The 19,958-nt window shown below is 43.7% G+C and overlaps 2 protein-coding genes across 6 annotated transcripts in view; both read right to left on the reverse strand.

Moving 5' to 3' along the window:
- The window catches only part of kirrel1b (kirre like nephrin family adhesion molecule 1b), a 63,771-nt gene extending 54,880 nt beyond the window's left edge, over nucleotides 1-8,891 (reverse strand). For both annotated transcript variants that reach the window (XM_041055581.1, XM_041055580.1), the window contains exon 1: nucleotides 8,537-8,891. In XM_041055581.1, the coding sequence (XP_040911515.1) occupies nucleotides 8,537-8,582 (46 nt within the window). In that variant the 5' untranslated portion in view covers nucleotides 8,583-8,891. The remainder of the gene's footprint in view (nucleotides 1-8,536) is intronic.
- A 1,442-nt stretch (nucleotides 8,892-10,333) lies between these two features.
- The window catches only part of cadm3 (cell adhesion molecule 3), a 78,817-nt gene continuing 69,192 nt past the window's right edge, over nucleotides 10,334-19,958 (reverse strand). The window contains exons 9-11 of one of the 4 annotated variants that reach the window (XM_041055605.1): nucleotides 18,999-19,019; nucleotides 16,352-16,477; nucleotides 10,334-14,674 (exon numbers count right to left, since the gene is read on the reverse strand). In XM_041055605.1, the coding sequence (XP_040911539.1) occupies nucleotides 14,556-14,674; nucleotides 16,352-16,477; nucleotides 18,999-19,019 (266 nt within the window). In that variant the 3' untranslated portion in view covers nucleotides 10,334-14,555. Of the gene's footprint in view, nucleotides 14,675-16,351; nucleotides 16,478-18,998; nucleotides 19,023-19,457; nucleotides 19,953-19,958 lie in introns of those variants that run through there. The other 3 variants (XM_041055604.1, XM_041055607.1, XM_041055603.1) reach the window with 3 other exon arrangements.

Raw genomic sequence — 19,958 nt, forward strand, 5'->3', positions numbered from 1 at the left:
CACACTGTAACCTTAACAAAAAACCATTAACTTACCCCTAAAGTTAACGGTTCACCTACTGGGGACGACATTTTTGTGCTCAAATTGGACATAGGTCCTCACAATGCCATTAAGTGAACAGATTGTTGTCCCAATAACATCAGTGATGCAACAGGCCTTTGTCCTGGAAGACATTTTTAGATGCCACAGTAGGGAAATCACGGGTGTAAATAACAAACAAAAATAACAACAATGGCTTTATTCCATTTAGCTGCTGCAGTTTCAGGGTCCTGGTATTCTGCACACTAGTTCATTGTCTGGACTTACTGGGGCACTTGGACAGAACACAGCCATGACACCAGTGTAACACCAGTGTTTTTCTAACTATAACAAGTCAAAAGTCTGCTGTAAAAAACTATTACAAAAAACTATGAGTACAAACACTGCAAAAATGTAAAGTCACACTGGGGAGAAAACACACTCACAGTCTTAATCTCCTGTCTAAAACAATGTCAAACCTCACTCTGACATAATCTCCACCTGTGACACCATAACTTAATTTACCGCCACGGGAATGAGAGATGAGCAGCGTGACGTCACTGTCCCCCATTCACCGCCACCGTGGAGAGCTGCTCACTTATCTCCAGCACTCGAGCGTATCAGGCTTCACTGAGGGGAGATAGTGTCGCCCCACCACCACCACCTCACCCAACTCTGCTCTCGCCTTCTCCTCTCCTCGCCTCATCGAGCCTCACCAAGCCGAGTGGAGCCCAGGGTGTTATCAGTTCCTGATAGTTATCGACTTACATTAAAACATAAGAGGGTAGAGAGGAGGAACAGGCAGATAGACAGACAGAAGGAGGATGGAAACACAAACAGAGTGGGTGGTGATGGATACTGGCTTTCATCATCTGTAATCATGTTGTCCATCTCCATCTTTAAATCGCTGCTGCTTCTTTTATCACCGTTTAAAATCCACCAAAGGAAAAGAAATAAAAGGGATGGAGGGATATCTTGAGACTAAGGGAAAAGAAAAACACGTGGTCGTGGAGCCCACGCAATAAAATCATTTGGTTACACAAGTTCAGTTTCTGATAAGGGAAATAAGTTTGGAAAAGCCTCTGTGGTAAAGATCGGAAGGCGCTAAATGTTAAATTAAGTGAAAGCGGAGCCAGTGGATACTGGGTCTGTAGGGTGTGAAAAATTAGGATTATGATCATCATGCACTGGATTTTTGAAAGGGAAAATATTAAATATTACAAACGTTTCCTTTGGCAGAAGTTTTAGTTTGAATAAGATATGCAGTCTTAACAGAATTTAGTAAGTGCCTTGTTAGATGAGGATAAAAGGAATGACTTGAAATATAATGATGTGGTATTTTATGTAACGTATATCTAGTATACCTTGTGCACTCTTTTTATTTGCTTTGCAGACTGGACAGCTGAAATAAATGTTTATCATATATTTAGATTTCATAACATGCATGTTATCGTGGTTAGGAACCTTTGTGGTAATATGATATATGGTGTAGCATGGCATTAGGGCTAAAACTGACAGATACCATGTTCTGATTAATTTTTTTAAATTACAATCTCCAATTTGCTTACTTAGTTTGGCAAAGGGAAAAAAAGATGTTATGATATTAATTAAAGAAAAGTAAACAAATCTTTAAAGCTGGCACTTGACAGTTTTGAATCCTCTTTTGTTTACACTTTTTAACATTATTTTTTGGGGGTATTTTGCTCTTATTTTTTGATCATGTACATTAGAGAGATGAACAGGAAACACGGAGAGAGAGAGTGAGAGATGGGGATGATCTGATTCAAACCAGTGATATTACAGTTACGTGCTCGTCTTAGACCCCACGGCTGTCAAGATATATATTTCAGTAAAAGCACCAAATCTTAGGATCCGGTACATTTTTAATTCAATAATCTGTCATTCAAGTAATAACATGAGTTAATTACCTGCAACACAGTGCTATGTAAAGAATGGAGTGAGTGCATGCACCCACACAATCATGCATGCAGACACACACACACACACACACACAAACATGCACACGCACACTTATCAAGCAGCATGTATAATCCAGGGCAAAGACAAAAGGTAAAACCTTCTGATAGCGATCTTGTAATGGATCAGATTGATTTAATTCACTGCGTCGGACAATTTCTCATTCTTATTCCTCAAGATGTCTCTGAATGGATTTTATGTGGGAGGCCCATTCAATTGTTCTCTCTCACCTCCACACATGAGACTCTCAGACAGTGAGCGAGCGAGAGAAAACACAGGCAGACAAAGAAACAGAGAGAGAGCAGAAACATAAACTACCTCCACGCTCAGCTTATTTGATCTCACAGCCCTTTTTGTTGACATTTTTCTTCATATAAAAGGAAGCAGTTTTATGCTTTGGTGCTTTTATGCTTGATGTCTGCATTTCTTTGAAAGCTTCTCCTTCGAGAGGGTGGCCAGTTTAGTTTCCCACTTTCCCTCCCAAAAAAGCTAAGAAGGGTTACTTCTAGCCTTTTATCACTTTTATTGAATACTCATGCAGTGAAAGGGACCCACTTTATTTATCCTCGGAGGGCCGAGGACTCTGTCGAGGGCGGTGCTTTGTGCATTGCAGCATGCTGCTTGGAACAGCGGTGAAATATGCTGGAAATGCCTGGAAAACTCCTGGACCTGCTCTCCCAGGAGAGCCCCATCTATAATAGGCCTGGCTGTTTCCCTCTGCTCCCTCGCTGCAGCCCTCTCCACACATAAATCTCTGCTCCCCAACTCTGCTCTCCACCTCCTTTCCTCCTGCTAGCTCCCATTCCTCCTCTGCATTTCACTCCTGCCTTTCATCCACACTGCTGCATCTCCCTTCATCCTTCTTTTCCTGCCTTCCTTCTATTAGCATTTCCTCCCTCTATCTTCACTCCCCCAGTGCTCTCCTTCACTCCCCTGCCCTCATCCTCCTTTCTTTCTCCTCATCTCCTCCTCTCTTTTCCTCCTCCCTCCTATAAATCTCTGCTTTGCTCTCTCCCTCCTTTTCTGTCCTTTCATTCTCTCCTCCTCTTCAGCTCCCCTGCTGTCTTCCTATCCAAATTTCGCCCCAACTCTCCTCTCGTCTCCTATGCCCTCCCTTCTCACTCCATCTTCCCTCCATTTGTGCTTCCTCCCTCCGTCACTACTCCTCCTTTGCCCCCTCAGTGCTACTCTTCCCTAATCCACCCACCCAAATTCTCTCCTCCCCTTATCCTCTTTTCTTCTCCTCTCATCTCATGTGTTTCTTTTCCTGCTCCTTTGCTCTCAGCCATGTTCTCCTCCTTTTGCACTTCCTTGTCATTCCCCTCCTACATTTCTCTAGCCTCCGCTACACTTCTGAAACCCCCTTCTTCCTTTTTCATCCTCTCCCCTTCTATTCATTTTTTCTCCTTCCATCTCCGCTCCTCCTCTGAGCTCTCACAGGAATCTGCTGCCCTCCTTCACTCCTCTGCTGTCTTCCTCCTACCCAAATTTCTCCCTTGATCTCCTTCTCTCCCGTCCTCCACTCTTCTATTTTGCTGTTCTCAAGCTCCAGCCACAAATAAATCTCAGCTCCCCCAACCCTGTTCTTCTCCTCCTTCACACTTCTGCCCTCATCCTTCCACCTAAATATCTCTCCTCTTTAGCTCCTTCTCCTCCTCTTCATGTCTCTCCTGCACTGTTCTGACCCCATCTATGCTTCTAAATCTCTCTTCTCTCTCTTTTCCTTCTTCTGCGTGCCATTTAATTTCTCTCTTCATTCCTCCTTTCCTCCTGTCCTGGCCTCATCCTTTTGTCTATACTGTCACATACTCCTTCATTTTCCTTCTCTCCTACTTCCTCCCCTCTCTTCTACTTCCTCCCCTCCCTCCCAGTACACTGGTCCTCCATTATTCAGGCTGACAGATCAGCCAGATTGACGGGTGTCAGTCCTAATACCAGTAGATGCTTTCTGCTAGGATCTGCGTACTCTTTCACTCCCACACACACTCCCACACACACACACCTCAGCCCATGCAGGAGAGCGCAGGGGGAATTTGCTCCTGTCGTTTTAGCCGATTACTAGATTATCAGGTCATTGTGGTGAATTAATAAAAAAAAAAATGGCTAATTGTGTCAGTTATTGTATTTATCTATTTTAATTGCTGTTCCTTGTCACCTCAGATTACGCTTCCTGCGCCATAAGGATATCAGATCTGTCAGGTACTGGAGGGCTGATGGGATAAGGCCCATGCACGCACACACACACGTGCACGCACACACACACACACACTTAACTGCACTGCTGTTGTTGTTTGAACCTCCGCTCTGCTCTTAAACAAGGCTTGTCATGTCATTCTTAATTATCTTCATTTGAGAGTACAATGTTTTTTATTCAAGTGGATTTTTTTTTTACCACCCAATTAGAGCAACAGAGTCAGTCAACCTTTCAGATTTGCTTTTATGGCATAATCAGTACAGTATTGCACTAATGGCCAAGGTTGGGGATTTGATTTGTCCTGAGGCTGCTCATGCAAGAAATGCTCATCAGTGATGCTTCAAATGATAAAATCAACCAAGAAGATGAACATGTTCAGTTGCCTTGTACACTGGACATTAACAGTATTTGTACAAAACATTTTTTAATTAATATTTTTCTTGCGTGTATTGAATATCAGTTGAATAATTGCTTGTTCCATCGCTTCTGGTCTACTGATAAAAGCCATTTTTCTTATTGCATTTCAAAGCGGGCAACTGCCTTGGGGCTTAAGACCTTCAGGGGCCCTAGAAGCCCTAAGTTGTCTGTATGTTTTGTTTGTGATAATTTGATTACGATCATCTGAAACTGTGCAGGTCCAGTGTTGCAAATGCAGCTCCTTCCTAGACGAAGTCGCATTTTGTTGCAACACGAGTTGATCCAGGTTCAGCTTTTTTAATGGATCATCCTGTGTTTGTTCTGAGCACTGGTAACCTGCTGCATTAACAGTTTGGCCTCATTCACATGAATGAGGGGGCGACATTTTTTCTTGCAGCGCTAATGTTGGTCTGAATGTGGCCTTAAATAAAGTGTAAAACATTCGTTTTATCACTGTCATTATTTAAGTGCACATTGTGCTCTTATGGTCTGTATTTCTGAATGAATCAGTTTAATTTGTCCTCTTGAAGGTCCTGCACTTACAAAATGCACGGAGAAGCTGTGGTGGCATGAGGGGTAGTCAGCAGAGGCCACACAGGGTTAATCCAGCAACTGTGGGTTTCCCTATAGCAAAATGAGCAATGGCTGAATTTTCTGGAAATTATATAATCACTCTTGTCGTGTCAGAAGTCTTCGTATATGAGGTAGCACAGATGAAATTTGTCATTTTTGAGAATCCATTAACTACACAGCACGCTGGTGTGTTGTAGTGCAGCTTTCGAAACCTTTACATGATGTAAATGCCAAAACAGCTATGACTTAACCCTCAAATCCCCATCTGAGAGTATTTTTGTTGTTGGATGATTCAGAAAGGAATTACACAACTGTTTGAGGGCGTAACAGTGGATATCTGGAAGCAAATGATCAAAGACAATCTCATACAATCTGTTGCTGTGCTATGTTAGTGGAAATTCTTGGTCATTCGGGTCATGGTTTATTTAAAAGGCAATTGGGCTTGCTTGAGATTCTTGAAGATGTTTTGGATGAGAGGCAAAAAGTTTTCAAGGATCCAAAGCAAGTCCAGTCTCCTTGGACTTAACTTTTCTGGACACATCTTGAGGGGCCCTTCTGAGGATCCCTTTGAGCTCCTGGAGCCCACTTTGGGTATAAACTTGTGCATCAAGTTGTAAACCATCAAACACTGATGGCCCAGCTGGGCTGCTGTCGAAGCAGAGACTCAAGCCAATGGGGCCCTTTCTCTTTCTCTCCCAGCTTCCTGAGCGCTCCTGCTCTGCCTCTATTTATCCTCAAACATCCCCTCTTGTCAACAGATTAGGACTGAACCCCGCTGTCTCTTCCTTTCTTCGTCTCGTCCTGCCTCCATCTCTCTGTCTTTTGGCCTGTCTCTTTGCATCTGCGCCTCTGCTCTATTCTTGTGATGGGAGAAAAGAGTGGGAGGAGGGGGGAGAAAAGGGAGAAGAAGAAAGTGTGTGTGTGTGTGTGTGAAAGGGAGAGAGGAGGGAGATGGGACAGGTGCTTGCAGTGCAAGAATTGCTTTGCTTGCTTTGCTTGCATGATCAGGCTGCAAAAATGTTCAACTCAAGCAAAAGTGCTGTTCAAGAATCGACTCTGAGAAACAGGCTTCCTCGCCTGTGGCCAGACCGGCACTGGCAGCACAGTGTCGGATCATAGCGGCAACACGCTGCGTCGGACCCACACACACACACACACAGACACATATACACGTACAGGGCCTATTGGTAATTACAGAGGTCCACAGACACGCGGTCAACCACACTGAGATGTAGTTGGCCTGTGTTTGGGAGCCAGTAAATCAGGCTGCTCAGAGAGAGACAGTCAGAGCTGTCAGCGGAGGAAAGCAGGCAGCAGACACCTGGAAGAGTCCAAACAGGCTAAACACACATTAGGCTGCAGCTGCTGCATGTAGGGGACGGATTCACTCTGATCACATTTACAGGCTTACACCGGCTCAGCTGGAGACACTGATCTGCCGCTCTGCCCCGTTCCCTGCTGTTCTGATTCTGTTCTGTTCTGATTCTGATTCTGTTCACTTCTCTGCTCTGTTGCGTTCTCATGCTGCTTCTATGTGGTTCTTCCCTTTTCCTCTCTGTTCTGTTCTGTTTCCGTTCTGTTCCTGTTTTTGTTCAGCTCTGTTCTGTTCTCTTTTCTTCCTGCTCTTTTCTCTTTGTTTTGTTCTGTTTGATTATCTGTAACTAGAATCATCAAACCTTCCTAATCTTCTTTACCCTCTTTACTCTAGTCTCCCATCAAGCTACAGACAATACTCTCTGTAGCTCTAGTCCTAATTAATCTGAGCTCCTTATATTATTGACTGATTGACATACATTTATCATAATGTTGATCAGTCTAATCTGATTCACTGTATTCTGGCCGAGAGATGAATGCAGCCATTCTTCAATCCCACATGCTCAGACTTTTTTTCTGATTTTTTTTGTTCCATCCTTTGTATCACTGTCTTCTACCTTATTGTTTAAAGCCATAATAATATTCTATTCAGTTTTATTCCACTCACGTGGTCAGCTCAGCTCCAGCCTGGGAGCTCCTCTGACTGTCTGTCTAGGCAGATAACCGTCTGTGGTTCATCACACCGGCGGCCTGCGGCACCGGAGACCCAGGTGCTGAGGCAGGTACACACACACACACACACACACACACACAGTTGAACTGTTCACATCAGGCCACCTCAATTAATCACCTCTGTCTTTGGAGCCGTGATTGCCCTCAAACACAAACGCACACTCATCCTCTCTCTCACTGGTGTGTGTGTGTAGAGAGAGAGAGAGACAGAGAGAAGGCAATCTATCAAGGTGATCGATAAATAGGTACATTAATATTAGTAATGGGGTTCTCCTCCAGTCCAGTGAATATGTCTCCGTCTTTACGGTAAAATATGAATTTTTCTTGGCACCTGCAAGTATGCAGCGGGGCCGCGCGCACGGGCACGAGCACGTGAGACTCTACCTGCATGCTAAGAGGAGGATGCATTGGTCTCTGGTCTCCCTCTCGCCAACACACACACACACACACGCACACGCCGACTTTACCTCTCGAGAGACACTTGCGCCGGTCTTTACTCTCCACTCTCTCTAAACACACACACACACACACACATACAGACACATAAACTGAGGTTGAAGGAATGCGCGTGCGCGCTGTTTGTGTGTTTGCGCGTGTGTGTGTTGAAAATTGATCCAGTGTGACTCATGTTAAAGCCCGGCGACCAGACTGTGCACTGGATCCTCGCCTCATCAATCATCCCCGGCTGGCAGGTTATGCGCAATGTGTGTGTGTGTGTGTGTGTATGGGCGCGTGCGTGTGTAAGGAAAGCGCGTGCTTGCTACACATGTTCAGTTGACCCACACTGCGTTTGTATGTGTCAACCAAATCTATCTATTCATGCGTTTCAAAGGTCACGTCAAAGCAATGTCGCGTGCAGATGCTCCACATCTCTCCCATAAACGTGTAATTGAAGAAAAATGAATTCAGCGCGTCTGGGCCGTTTGTGTCTGCACTCTCAATCTCATTTTCCCAGCGGAGCACAGACCCTGAACACCCCACGACTCCTTTCAGCGCCTGTGGGCTGTAATGATGATGTCCAGGGCAGCCCAAATCTATAACAACATCACACATTTACAGTCACGCACGCACGCGCGCACACACACAACAACGCGCGCGCACATTTCGCCAGACACATAGACGCACAATAACACAAGCGGTGCCAGCGCAGACAGAAAGACATCCATAGGGCGCACAGACGCCCGCACACAGCACAGAAAAGAAGAAGGGCACAAAGGGGTGAAGGAAAAGAATTCGAGCATTTAAAAGAAACTTTCCGGCGCTGCTCGAGCCTCGGCCAGTTCAGCCTGAGTGTGTTTAAACATCTCTCACCTTGGTTCAAAGTGATCGCCAAAGTTATGATCCACAAGGCTGGCATGGTTCAGCCGAGCGCATTCAGATTCCTCCCCTCGGCTCTGCTTGCCCGAAAAGACACCATCAATTCCTCCGGACCGGGTGAATTTAACTGGAATCCGCTTTGAGTCATGAGAGTGAAAGGAGACAAATTTAGAGAAAAAAAATCCGATGCTTCTTCTCCTCTCTCTTCCTTTCCTTTCTTTAACTCGTTTTCCTGTTTTTCCCGTGCGTAAATTAAATCTGTCTCCACTTTTTTTTTTTGCCTTCTGTGTCTCTTACTCTTGGTTTCTCAGTCTGCGTCCGTTTTACTCTCTGCGTTCTGGATTCCCATTTAAACAGGACTGAATTCCACTCTCTCTCTCTCTCTCTCTCTCTCTCTCTCTCTCTCTCTCTCTCTCTCTCTCTCTCTTTCTCGCTCATACAATCAGTGGCACACACCCCCTCCCTCCTCCACCAGCACCACATTCACCTCCTCCACGCCTCCCCGCTCCAATCTCCGTTTTGGACTCCATTGAGAGAAGGAGGGCGCCCCAGCGGCCGCAACGAGAACTGCGCTTTAAAAGACGGAAAAAAAAACAAAAAACATTTTCTGTTAAAGTTGGAACCAAGTGGGTCATTTCACAAGACAGATTTCTGTATTTCTCTTTGTAGTTGCTTTTTAACTGGTTTAACTTTCACATATCTTCATGACTCACTGACAGCAAAAATGTGTCAACTATTGTTGGATTGTTTATGTTCTAGGCCACTGTCAGTATCAGTATGATAAACCACACCTACGTGGCCCTGAAAATGCAGATTAGTTGAATTTTTTAGTGTTAATCTCGTAAAAAGCAACAAAGTTTTGTTGAATCATGAATATTCAGTGTTTCAGAGAAATACTAACTAAGGTTTAACACTGAGCATTCAAACTGGCTGATTGTTAACATCCATCCCAATATCAACATGTGGTAACAATATTCCCCAGTGCAGAATAAAGGGGCGGAAGCCAGGAAAAGATAAGAAGAAACCACAAAGAAAGAAAGAAAGAAAGAAAGAAAGAAAGAAAGAAAGAAAGGTTAAAAAAACATGAGGATTTTATACTCATTTGTGTGTCTTGAGAGATAGAAAGCATTACAGTGTTTAATCATCTCTTTTAGCAATAATGAGATAAAGACTGCTGCCAACATGTAATGAAAATCAATAGAATTCAGAAGAACATCAGTCAGGGCTTTTCCTAACTTTATAACCTACTGACATTTTTTTTAAAAGCAGGGAACTTTGAATTATTGCATTGTACTGCCCTCTGTTGGTCATGTTCCCTAACTGCACCCTAGAAAAAAATGATGGAGTGTGGCTATTTAGAACCTGTTGACAATTTAAACTGCATTACATTCAGTGGTTATTGGATGAATGAGCTATTTTTTTCTCATGTCCACAATTTATTGAATAAATTGACTTCATTTTTTTTAAGTCATAAGGGAAACAAGGAGGAGAAAAGGAGGATATTTACCCTTGTTAATTAACCAAAAAGTCATTTTTTTAAAACTGTCTATACTGAATCAGACTTATAAACAGAGGGATTTTGGAGATATGGGAGATCTATCTGTATGTGCATTTAATGTGAGTTTTCTTTGGTTTTTAATTTGATTTTAGGACAATGTCGTTGTTTTAGGGACTGCCACATTTTCCTGAAGCTGCAACAAGAAAATGATCATCTGGATGAACATTTTCGTATCTTGGCTCTGATTTTGAATGTTTCTGAAAAGGAAGAACCAACAACTATACCGGTGAAATTAACCCAAATGCATGTTTATTTAAGTCAACAACTGAACTGGTATTGTAACAAAAAACCCAAATAAATCAAATTCTTTATGAATATAACAGCCAACAGAGGCAAACCCACCACAGCATGCGGTTGGCTCTGGCCTTGATGACATCTTCAGCGGTAGTACAAATTAACATACATGACAGCACTACTCTCATGTGATATGGACATTTATTCAAAAGGAAGACTTGTCATCCAAAATGATAACGCTAAAAACAAAGACATTGTTTTAGTCATCGAAATAATAACATTTTTGTGAATGCAACACATGTAGGAGTGTCTCCGGAGTCTGTTTGGGTCAATTTATACACACCTCACACTCATACACAAACACACATACACACACATATGTACAAATACACCATAGTCACAGACATCATGCCTGCCGTGCATATCCAGATATGTGTGTAGATGTGCATGTACCAAAGTGTGTGTGCATGGGTGCGCTTGTAAGAGTATCCATTAAAGGCAACACTATATACATGAAATTATATAAAAATGGTTGTTGAAACAATAAAATACGGAAATACTACATTTCTAACCTTCAAGTTTTGGAAAAACTAAAAAAAAAGAAAAAAGAAAATGATTATCAATTGAATTGAAAGTAATAAGTTTAAGATTATGCACACCTTTTACAAAACATAATTTAAAAATCAATTTGTTTATACTATAAAAAGAAAAGAGATGAGTGGCAGCTAGTGTGCGACTGCCTGAAGTGGTGAGAGTCAAGTGGCGGCGCAGGACAGCTCGGTCTGACTGAAGAGGGACAAGAAAAGCTGCTGTTTGCTGGCATCTGGTGACAGCTTGTCATTACTGCACTGATGCAATGAAATATGAATTCGACTGATTGCGCTGACCAATTCAACGCCATCCTACCTTTGGGTAGTTTTAAAGTAGCAGTGGGGGGGGGGGCAAAATAATTCCTGCTTCATTAGTTGCCTCAGTTCTATCCTGAGCACTGCAGCATCGAGGAGGTTCTGATGGGTTTAACTGGGAGATGGTCTATGTTTGCAGATCAGAGAACAGCAGGGGGGGTCAGTTGGGCAGACCGCCGCTCTTATCTCAAGAGAGAAGCTTGTCAGCACTTCTCATCTCCTACGCTATCTACATTTCCAACCGTTTCTCATGCAAGCTACATGCTAGCACATTAACTAAGACAAAGGACAGGACGATAAATTACAGGCAAATACAGGTCCATTAGTTTTTAAAAGACACTACACCTTTTGAGTATGAGGCAGGTATTCCTTTCTCCATTCACAGGGCAGAATTAGACTAGGGCTAAATACAAATCCAAGGTATCTCCTCAAAGCGGACAGCGAGCTCTGCGAGATAAAGCCCATCCCCTGGTCTGCAGACATGATTACCGTGAAAAGCTGAGGAGTGTTGCAGAGAAAACATGGGCTAAACAGAGTTTCGGTTTGTTTGCTGCACATCTAAACCATGTCCAACAGAATTCAAACACTGCTTAAGCCACGTTTACTACAGTGTCAACTTAGCCACCCTAAATTTCACCCGAGAGCTCTAGGAAGAAAAAACAAAAAAACAAACACAACAGCTGACCCTGCTTCAGGTCACATTACCCTTTGTGGTATAGCTAGCTTATAGACACACTAGCTGGGCTACTTGTTTTAAAAGCAGCCAGCTAGGTAGCAATTATAACGACAATGTGGGGAAAGGTACGAAAAGCACAATCCCTGAACATTCCCAAAAAAGGTATACAAAAACTATCACAGACATAACTGTCTGTGGACAGACAGACAAAAGCAAATGGATTCCTCTCCAAAACACTCCCAGAAAGTGTTGTGAAGAGCCATCAGCGAACGCTGTCAAACCTACAGACGCTACTTCTACTGTACGTCTACATGGACTCCTGAATGAGAGAGAGACCAGCAAGGAGATTCGGACATCGAGCAGAGATGGAGGGGGGTGGTGAGGTGGAAGGAGTGATGAGGAGAGGAGAGAACAGGTGAAGGTGGATAAGGACGTAGACGGGATGATTAATTAAAGAATGAAAAGAAATGGACGAGCGGAGAGGTGGGGGGGAAAAAAAAAGAGAAGGGGACATTTAAGTTCCTAAGTGACTTTCTTCAGCGATAGTGCAACCCAGACTCCAGCTCGGCACCCTGCCCACCGAGCCAAACCTTGGCGTGTGAACAGTCTGGAGCCCAGAGCCTCTTAGTTAGATTGCAATCAATTTCCACGACCGGGCCAAGTGAAGCTTGCCAGTGCCAAGGCGAACTCGCAACCTTAATAAAACACTGTTCATTTATGGGAACCTTTTGCTAAGCTGGCGAATGATTCCTGCTTGCAGTAACACACACACACACACACAGACAAAGAAACAATAACAGAGCGTTTTTGTGCCAGGATGTTTGTCATAATGCATGTAGGCAGTCCTGTTTGGCCCCGTAGTGGAAAGCAAGCAAGCATTTTCGCCTCCCTGAAGCAGCGACCGTGCCAACTTCTTAGAGGAAGTCATGATGTCACTACTCAATGAATTTAGCGCCAGGTGGCCACGCCAAGACAAGCAGTCTGCTGCAGGGAGAAAAAAGAAAGGTGGAGGCGAGCGGTGCGTGCAGCAGGGCCGAGTGGAAGGAAGACTACAGCGATCCATGAGCGCAAGCGATACTCATGTGATACCACCAAATATTTTAACACCTTTCGAAAGTGTGTTCGACCGAGGTTTTGCTACAGTTTAATGTTTGGGAGTAGGGGCCCAGCTAAGCGGGGACAAAATGGCGGCAGTGGATGTGGGGCACAGAGAGAGAGAGAAGTAAATAAACAAATGGCATCAAAACCCTAAACCTAAAAATCAGACCACATGTTGAAAATCAGATTTATGGACTCCTGGACTGACAAACGGACAGACACTGTAAACTGTTAACACTGACGGTAACACACTGAGACACTGATGAGAGAAAACCTCTCAAAAGTCCCAAAAACCAAATAGGAACAAAAGAAGAAAAAAAAAAAAGAAGAAGGAAAACGTTCCTCATACAAATATTTGCAGATAAGGTTAGTTTTCATCGCAACATCATCATCACTATTATTTTTTTTCCCCCAGATACTGATATTTTCGACTCAGCATTTCAACGCATGTAATAAAAACAGGCAGGCTTTTTTTTTTTCTTTTTTTAGAGTATATAAGTTACTGTAATGCAGTAACAGACTGTATGAGATACAGGAGAGAGGGAGATGTGGAGAGAGAGGGGGAAGATAGACAGAAGAGGGAGGGACAGAGGACAGAGAGAGGACAGAGAGAGTGTATTTACATCACACCAAACATTTTCTGTCAAGTAAAAAGAATGCTATATAATTCTATATATATATATATATATATATTTATATATGTATACTGGAGCCCCTTGGCTTTATAGCGCAAGGCGGGAATGCTATTTTTGCATGTTGCACGTTGTGTGGTGCTGCGTTGAGGGAAAATTGTCAGCTCGTACCAGGGTGTGTGAGGGCGCAGAAAGAGGTTTGATGGCATAAAAAGATTAAACTGTGAGAGAGGGAGATTATGTCTGTCAGTAATAATTTAGATGGATTTCTCTGCCACCAGGATGTTTACAGAGAGATACTGCCTTGTTAGCTGGAGAGAATGAGGACAAAAATGTGAAAAAAAAAAACAGGGCTGGTTGGTTTAGATGTTGAGGAGACAGGTTGGCATGGTGGTGAGAAGTGAAATATCAGCTCGGGATGCCGGAATGTGACTTACAATTTTGCTTTCTCGAGGCATTGACAGTTAAGACATAGGATAGGATGCCTGTGTAAAAATATGTTAACGTGTCATAATTCAGATGTGTTAGTAGGAGGCCTGTGTTCGAGTCTGTGCGAGAAGAATTTTTCCCAAAACTGACTCGTATGTATGTTTGTGTGTGAGTGTGTGTGTGTGTGTGTGTGAGTGTGTAACTTCAGTTCGTCCATATGTCAGTGAAAAATCTCACTTCCCTGTTTCAAAGCAAAGAGGGTAGTACCAGTCGAAGCTCAGCCCATCACTTTATCCTGCCCACAGTTCTTTCCCTCCCTTCCCCTCCCATCATCCCTCCAACCGAGTGAAGAACTGAAGCGTCGTGAAAACAAAATGGAGTTTTTTTTTCCTTCACTCCTCCCCTCTCCTCTAATCCACGTCCTCCAACTTTCCCCCCTCCTCCCCCTCTCGCTCCTTTCCTCCACCCCACCATCCTCTATCTAGATGAAGTACTCCTTCTTGTCCTCTGCTCCAGAGTGGCCTCCCTCTGCGTTGATGATGGCCGTGTCAGCGTCGGGGGCGTCGTCCGAGCCCTTGGCTTCGTGGGTCAGATACGTTCCTATGGAAGGAGAGAGAGAAAAGGAACCCAAGACAGTAACAGAGAGGGAGAGAGGGGAAGGGGGAGGAGAAGTAAGATTGCTGAGGCAGTAAAAGTCAAACACTGGAATTGTAAAATGACAGAAGGCCAGTTATAAACAGTTGAGTGGTGAGATGTTCCAGTATGATGTCTAAATTATCACCTCAGGTGTTTTCAGTAAGTTTTTGTTTTCGTATGGTCGAAACTACAAAAGTCCAAAGAGCAACTTCATAACGCCACAGCTCGTTTTCACTTTCCAAAAGTATGGATCTCCAGTCACATGCTAAATGGTGGTTGTATAAGGTTACATGTTACAACTGCGAAAGCACATTGGTGAAACAGCAAGAACCCTGGACAAGAGGCTAAATGAACACTGGATATGGAAAAAAAAACAGCTCTCTGTGAACAAAATCAGTCACTGCATCGACTGAGAAGGGGTCGACTGGTACTATCAGGAGCTGATGACTTTGAACAGTCAAGGAAAGACCAAGGAGACACTCTGATGCCAGAAACCGTCTTTGAATAGAGACAAGGTTTATGGTCGTCCTCCCAGATGTGACCACCTGTTAGGACGTGACTGTCCATATTTAGCAAACTATCAATTTTCTGATAAAGATTGTGAGATGCCATTGAAATCAACAGAAAAAAAACAAGTGGAAACTGAGTTAAGATTATTTTATCAAACTGCTTTGATAAAAAAACTTGTATCATTCTCTGTCATTTTACAGTATAGAGCACATATCACTTGTCTTTATTAGTTGCTTTTGTGATCTGTAAATGAGAACTATCTCCATTTAGTCTCATATAATGGCAGTGAAATAACAAGAAATGTTTTTCTGTTTTTTTTTCTGTGTGGGAGCTTCAAACTATCACACTATCGCCCCCAGATCCCACCCCCACCTCTGCACAGGTGCCTAAATCAACCAGAGGGAGTCGCTAGCACAGCAACATGGTCACGATCCCTCACAGACCTGGCACCTGTGAACAATCGGCACCAGGCAACTGTGTTCAATATTCTGGGCCAGCTGGAGGCACCGGAGCTGGGGATTGAATCTGGCTCACTGTGGTGGGGGTGGCAGGCATGCATGTATCAACTGCACCACCTGGGTGCCAAAACAAGTTTATATTACCATTTAAATTTCATATGCCCCCCTGCTGGAGCGGAGACATTTGAATTTGCTTTGTTGTTGTTTGTTTATATTACAAAAGTGAAATTTTGTGGACTGAACATGAGTGAATAGAGAGAGAAAGAGCAGAGCACAGGAGCTGATCTCAGTAAGAAAGCAATTAAGTTTCTACCACGTCCCTTTAAATCCCATGTTTGGCCAAATAATTGAAAATATGCTGCTGAAACATTGCTGACGTCAGGAAATCTAATCACACAGGAAGTTGTGTGGACCAAAATGTATTAAGAGGCAATGAATAAACATTTATTTATTGTCATTCATTCATTCTCTTATTCTGCTTTAAGAGTAAAATAAGTGAGGCTTATACTCAGAATTTATATTTAGGTATGAGTGCATTAGCATTTTTGTGTATCCCTGCATTTGTATGCATATGCATGATACGCATGTATCCATATTTATGCAAGTGTATCTCCATGTACGCTCATGTATGCATGCATGAGTGCATGTGTGGGTGTTTCTGTGAGCAGGTGACCTTTGTGTCTGATGAGGTATCTGCCGAGGACGATGAGCAGGCAGAGCAGGATGAAGACGATAACAGCCACCACCCCTCCGATCACAGCGTGGTCCACCCCTGAAGAGGTCAACATGGCTGTGGGGTCTTAAGAGCAGGGAGGTGGACAGAAGAGGAGAGGAGAGGAGAAAGGGAGGTCATGTGGCAAAGAAAAGGACAAGGGAGTCATAATGAGAGAGAAGGGTGCGAAGGAAAGAATGGATGAGAAAGAAAGAGACAAAGCAGCAAGAGAAAATAAGGAAGAGACAGTAAAAAATAAGGGGGGAGAGGGGAAAAGAGACAGAGATTGAAAGCAGAGAGGGAGGAGGGGGTGGCAGAGGAATATTGGCGGAAACGGGAGACGGATGATGAAAGGCAGCAGAAATAGAGAGAGAGAGAGAATAATGGGGAGAGTGACAGAGAGAAGGCAGAAAGAAAAGAAAAGAAAAGAACAGGGGAGTGGAGAAGACTTGTCAATATATAATACCCCGGCACAGAGGCAAACCTTCAGAAGACAAAGACAAGGATATGAAAAAAGCCAGGCGAAAGAAAGGAGGCCACCGCGTCACCCTCCATTAAAAATTGTTCGTGACTAACATGCAGCAGGATTGTGCAGTTCACCGACCAAGTCCCAATCACTTGTAAGAACCTTGTGGGGACACACTGTTGATGTCGGGTGAAATCCTTGCCCCCTTCAGCTGTAGTGATTTCCATTTTTTCACTTTGTCTGAAGGATTTTATGCTCTTCTGTGGATTAAGAAACTCTGAAAATGCTCAGGCTTGAGGAATCCAAGGCTGGATTATCAACCAGGGAAATGCAGGCGGCTGCACCAGAGCCCCAGACCTCCAGGAGCCCCCAAAGCCCCAGATTAAGTTTTTGTAATAATCTGATTAAATACAAATTTAAAATTATCTGCTAGTTTAACCCAGACATGGTGGATGAAACTAGCAGATTAATCCAACCATGGTGGATCTCCAATTATAAAGAATTTATACTCAAGTACATTTTCTGAAAGTATGATTCATATACTTATAGTATATTTATAGTATATTGTACTTAGAGTAAATAGTATAAGTACATTTTTAATGTAATACAGGTATTTAAAACACTTTTTTTTGAAAATGTACTTAAGTACATCCAGGAATAACATTTAATGGTAACTCTTACAGATAATTTACTTTGAATTATCAATCTAAATGATCAATATCTTTATATTGGCAAAGTAGAAACATGCTGTATATGTTGCATTATCTGTAAAAAGTATGATTTCATTATGGAAAAATATTACTTGTGAATAAAGTTCATTCATGATGATCAAGCTGAAAACAAGATCTCTCTTCCATTTTTTGAATTCAGATTTTTCACCCAACAGCAGAGTTTTGATATTTTTTCTTTGCCTTGTTTCAGACACCCTGGCGACTTGCCCCTTGGAGAACAAAGCAATCAACGCATAACTAATTTGATACATCATTTATTTCGCCTGACTTTTCAGAACGGATCAAACGCCGGGTGTCGATTTGAAAGTCACTCATAGGCACAAATCAAAAGCAGCACTTCGCATACTGAAAAGCAAAAGAACTTTAAAAAGGAGAGAAGAGGAAAGGGAGCTGGAAAGAGAGACTGGCTTGCACTTGGTGAATGTCTGAGGGGGTCAAACCAATAAAGACAGCTAGGATTCAACCAGTCAGAGGAAGAAACAGCTACCTTACACACCCAATCAGAGCACAGGAATGAGAGAAAAAGGCACTGACAACAGCCACTGACAACCAGAGATGTAGACAAAACTGGAAGGAAGGAGGAAACACATTACAACCAGCTGGGACATCAAAAGATGTGGTAAACGGACAATTTTGGAGGAAAAAGTCACATTTCAGCCACTTAGAGAAGTGAAGGGGCATGACAACAGCCAACCAGAGGCCAGCCGCAGACAGAGAACAGGGGGAAGAGGGGGAGAGGGGTGTTGGGGGTGGGGAGGGGGAGACTCTGAGCACCAGTCAGAATGACACACACGCACACACAGAAGGTGGAACACACACTCCGGCTGGCCGCCGTGGAGGTGAGAGGGGCATGCTGACGAGGCGAGACTGAGAATGAGCCCATAAATCCTGCTGTCAGCATCAAAGGAAAGCAGACAAGACCCAAGAACACCTCGAAGCCTGACCCCTCCCTCCCCAGTACTAACACACACACACAGAAAAAAAACACACACACATAGAGCAACACACAGAGGAAGTGGAACACTGTGTAAATGACTTGTACCACTTAAGGGGTCATGCTAGTGTGTGTGTGTGTGTGTGTGTGTGTGTGTCTTTGTGAGACAGACAGATTGAGTGCGTGGTGCGAATACTGTGGTGTTAAAGTGTGTGTGTGTGCTTATGTTTTGAGCCTGTCTGTGCATGTATGGGCAACAACAAAGCATTACGTGGGCAAGAGTATGAAATATTCATCCCTCTGCTCTGAAGTTCAAAGGGCCCCCAGACTATTTTTTTTCCCCAGATTGATAGACAGACAAAAACAGACAGAACTACAGACAGTCAGACCTACAGATGGACAGACAGACAGGCAGGTGGACCAAAAGTTAGAACGACAGAAAGTCAGAACCAAAGGTGACTGGTGGAAAAGTTATACCTGCAATGTTGTCTGCAGCATCTTCTGAAGTGGATGAGTAGATGGATTGTTGGATGTTTGATGGATGGATGGATGGATGGATGGAAGGATGGTTGGTTAGATGAGTGGAGGAGTGTGCATCGAGGGGTTTGGGGGTTAGGGATTATTAACGGGAGGAAAGAGGAAAACAAGAAAAAAACATCAAACAGCTGTGAAACGGCCGCACGAATACCACTTCTTTTCCTTCATTGGGTGTTTCTTCAACTTTTGTCTTGACAGGCTTTGAGTATGTGTTTGTGTTTGCATGTCTGTGTGTGTGTGTGTGTGTGTGTGTGTGCATGTAGTAAAAGCTCCCAGTATCTTTGACTGCTCCACAATGCAAACAGTTTGTGTATTGAGGAGAAAAAAAAAGACAAAATGCAGTAACATGAATGGTGTTTGTTTTTCCAATCCATTACTAAGCTTCTGACAACTCTCTTGTTTGCGAGTGTGTGTCCAAGTGCGTAACTCAGATGGTTTTACCTGTGAAAGTGTAAACTCCATTCAGCCGGACGGAAACTGAGGGAGTAAGGGAGGAGGTAGGGGAGGAGTAGGAGGGAGTGGCAGTGGATGGAGCAATGCTTGCGGAGGAGGGAGAAGAGGGAGAGGGAGAGGAGGAGGAGGAGGGGGAAGAGGAGTCGGGAGAGAATGGCAGGTCGGGGAAGAGGGCGTTGGAGAGGGTGGTGGTAGAGGAACTGGAGATGGTGGCCGACATGTCAGGCTTGAAGGTGGTGGGAGAAGGGGAGGAGTCAGGAGAGGAAGAGGAGGTGAGGTCAGGAGGGGATGAGGAGAAGGAGTAGGTGGAATCAGAGCCAGAGCCAGAGAAGATGTCAGGAGGAGCGGAGGATGGGAGGGATGAGGTAGGAGGGAAAGAAGGAGAGGTTGGAGGGTCAGTGGAGGGGGAGGTGGTGTCCGAGGCATTTGGGTCCATGGGGTCTTGGG

Source organism: Toxotes jaculatrix, chromosome 14 (assembly GCF_017976425.1).
Source record: "Toxotes jaculatrix isolate fToxJac2 chromosome 14, fToxJac2.pri, whole genome shotgun sequence".
NCBI lineage: Eukaryota > Metazoa > Chordata > Actinopteri > Toxotidae > Toxotes > Toxotes jaculatrix.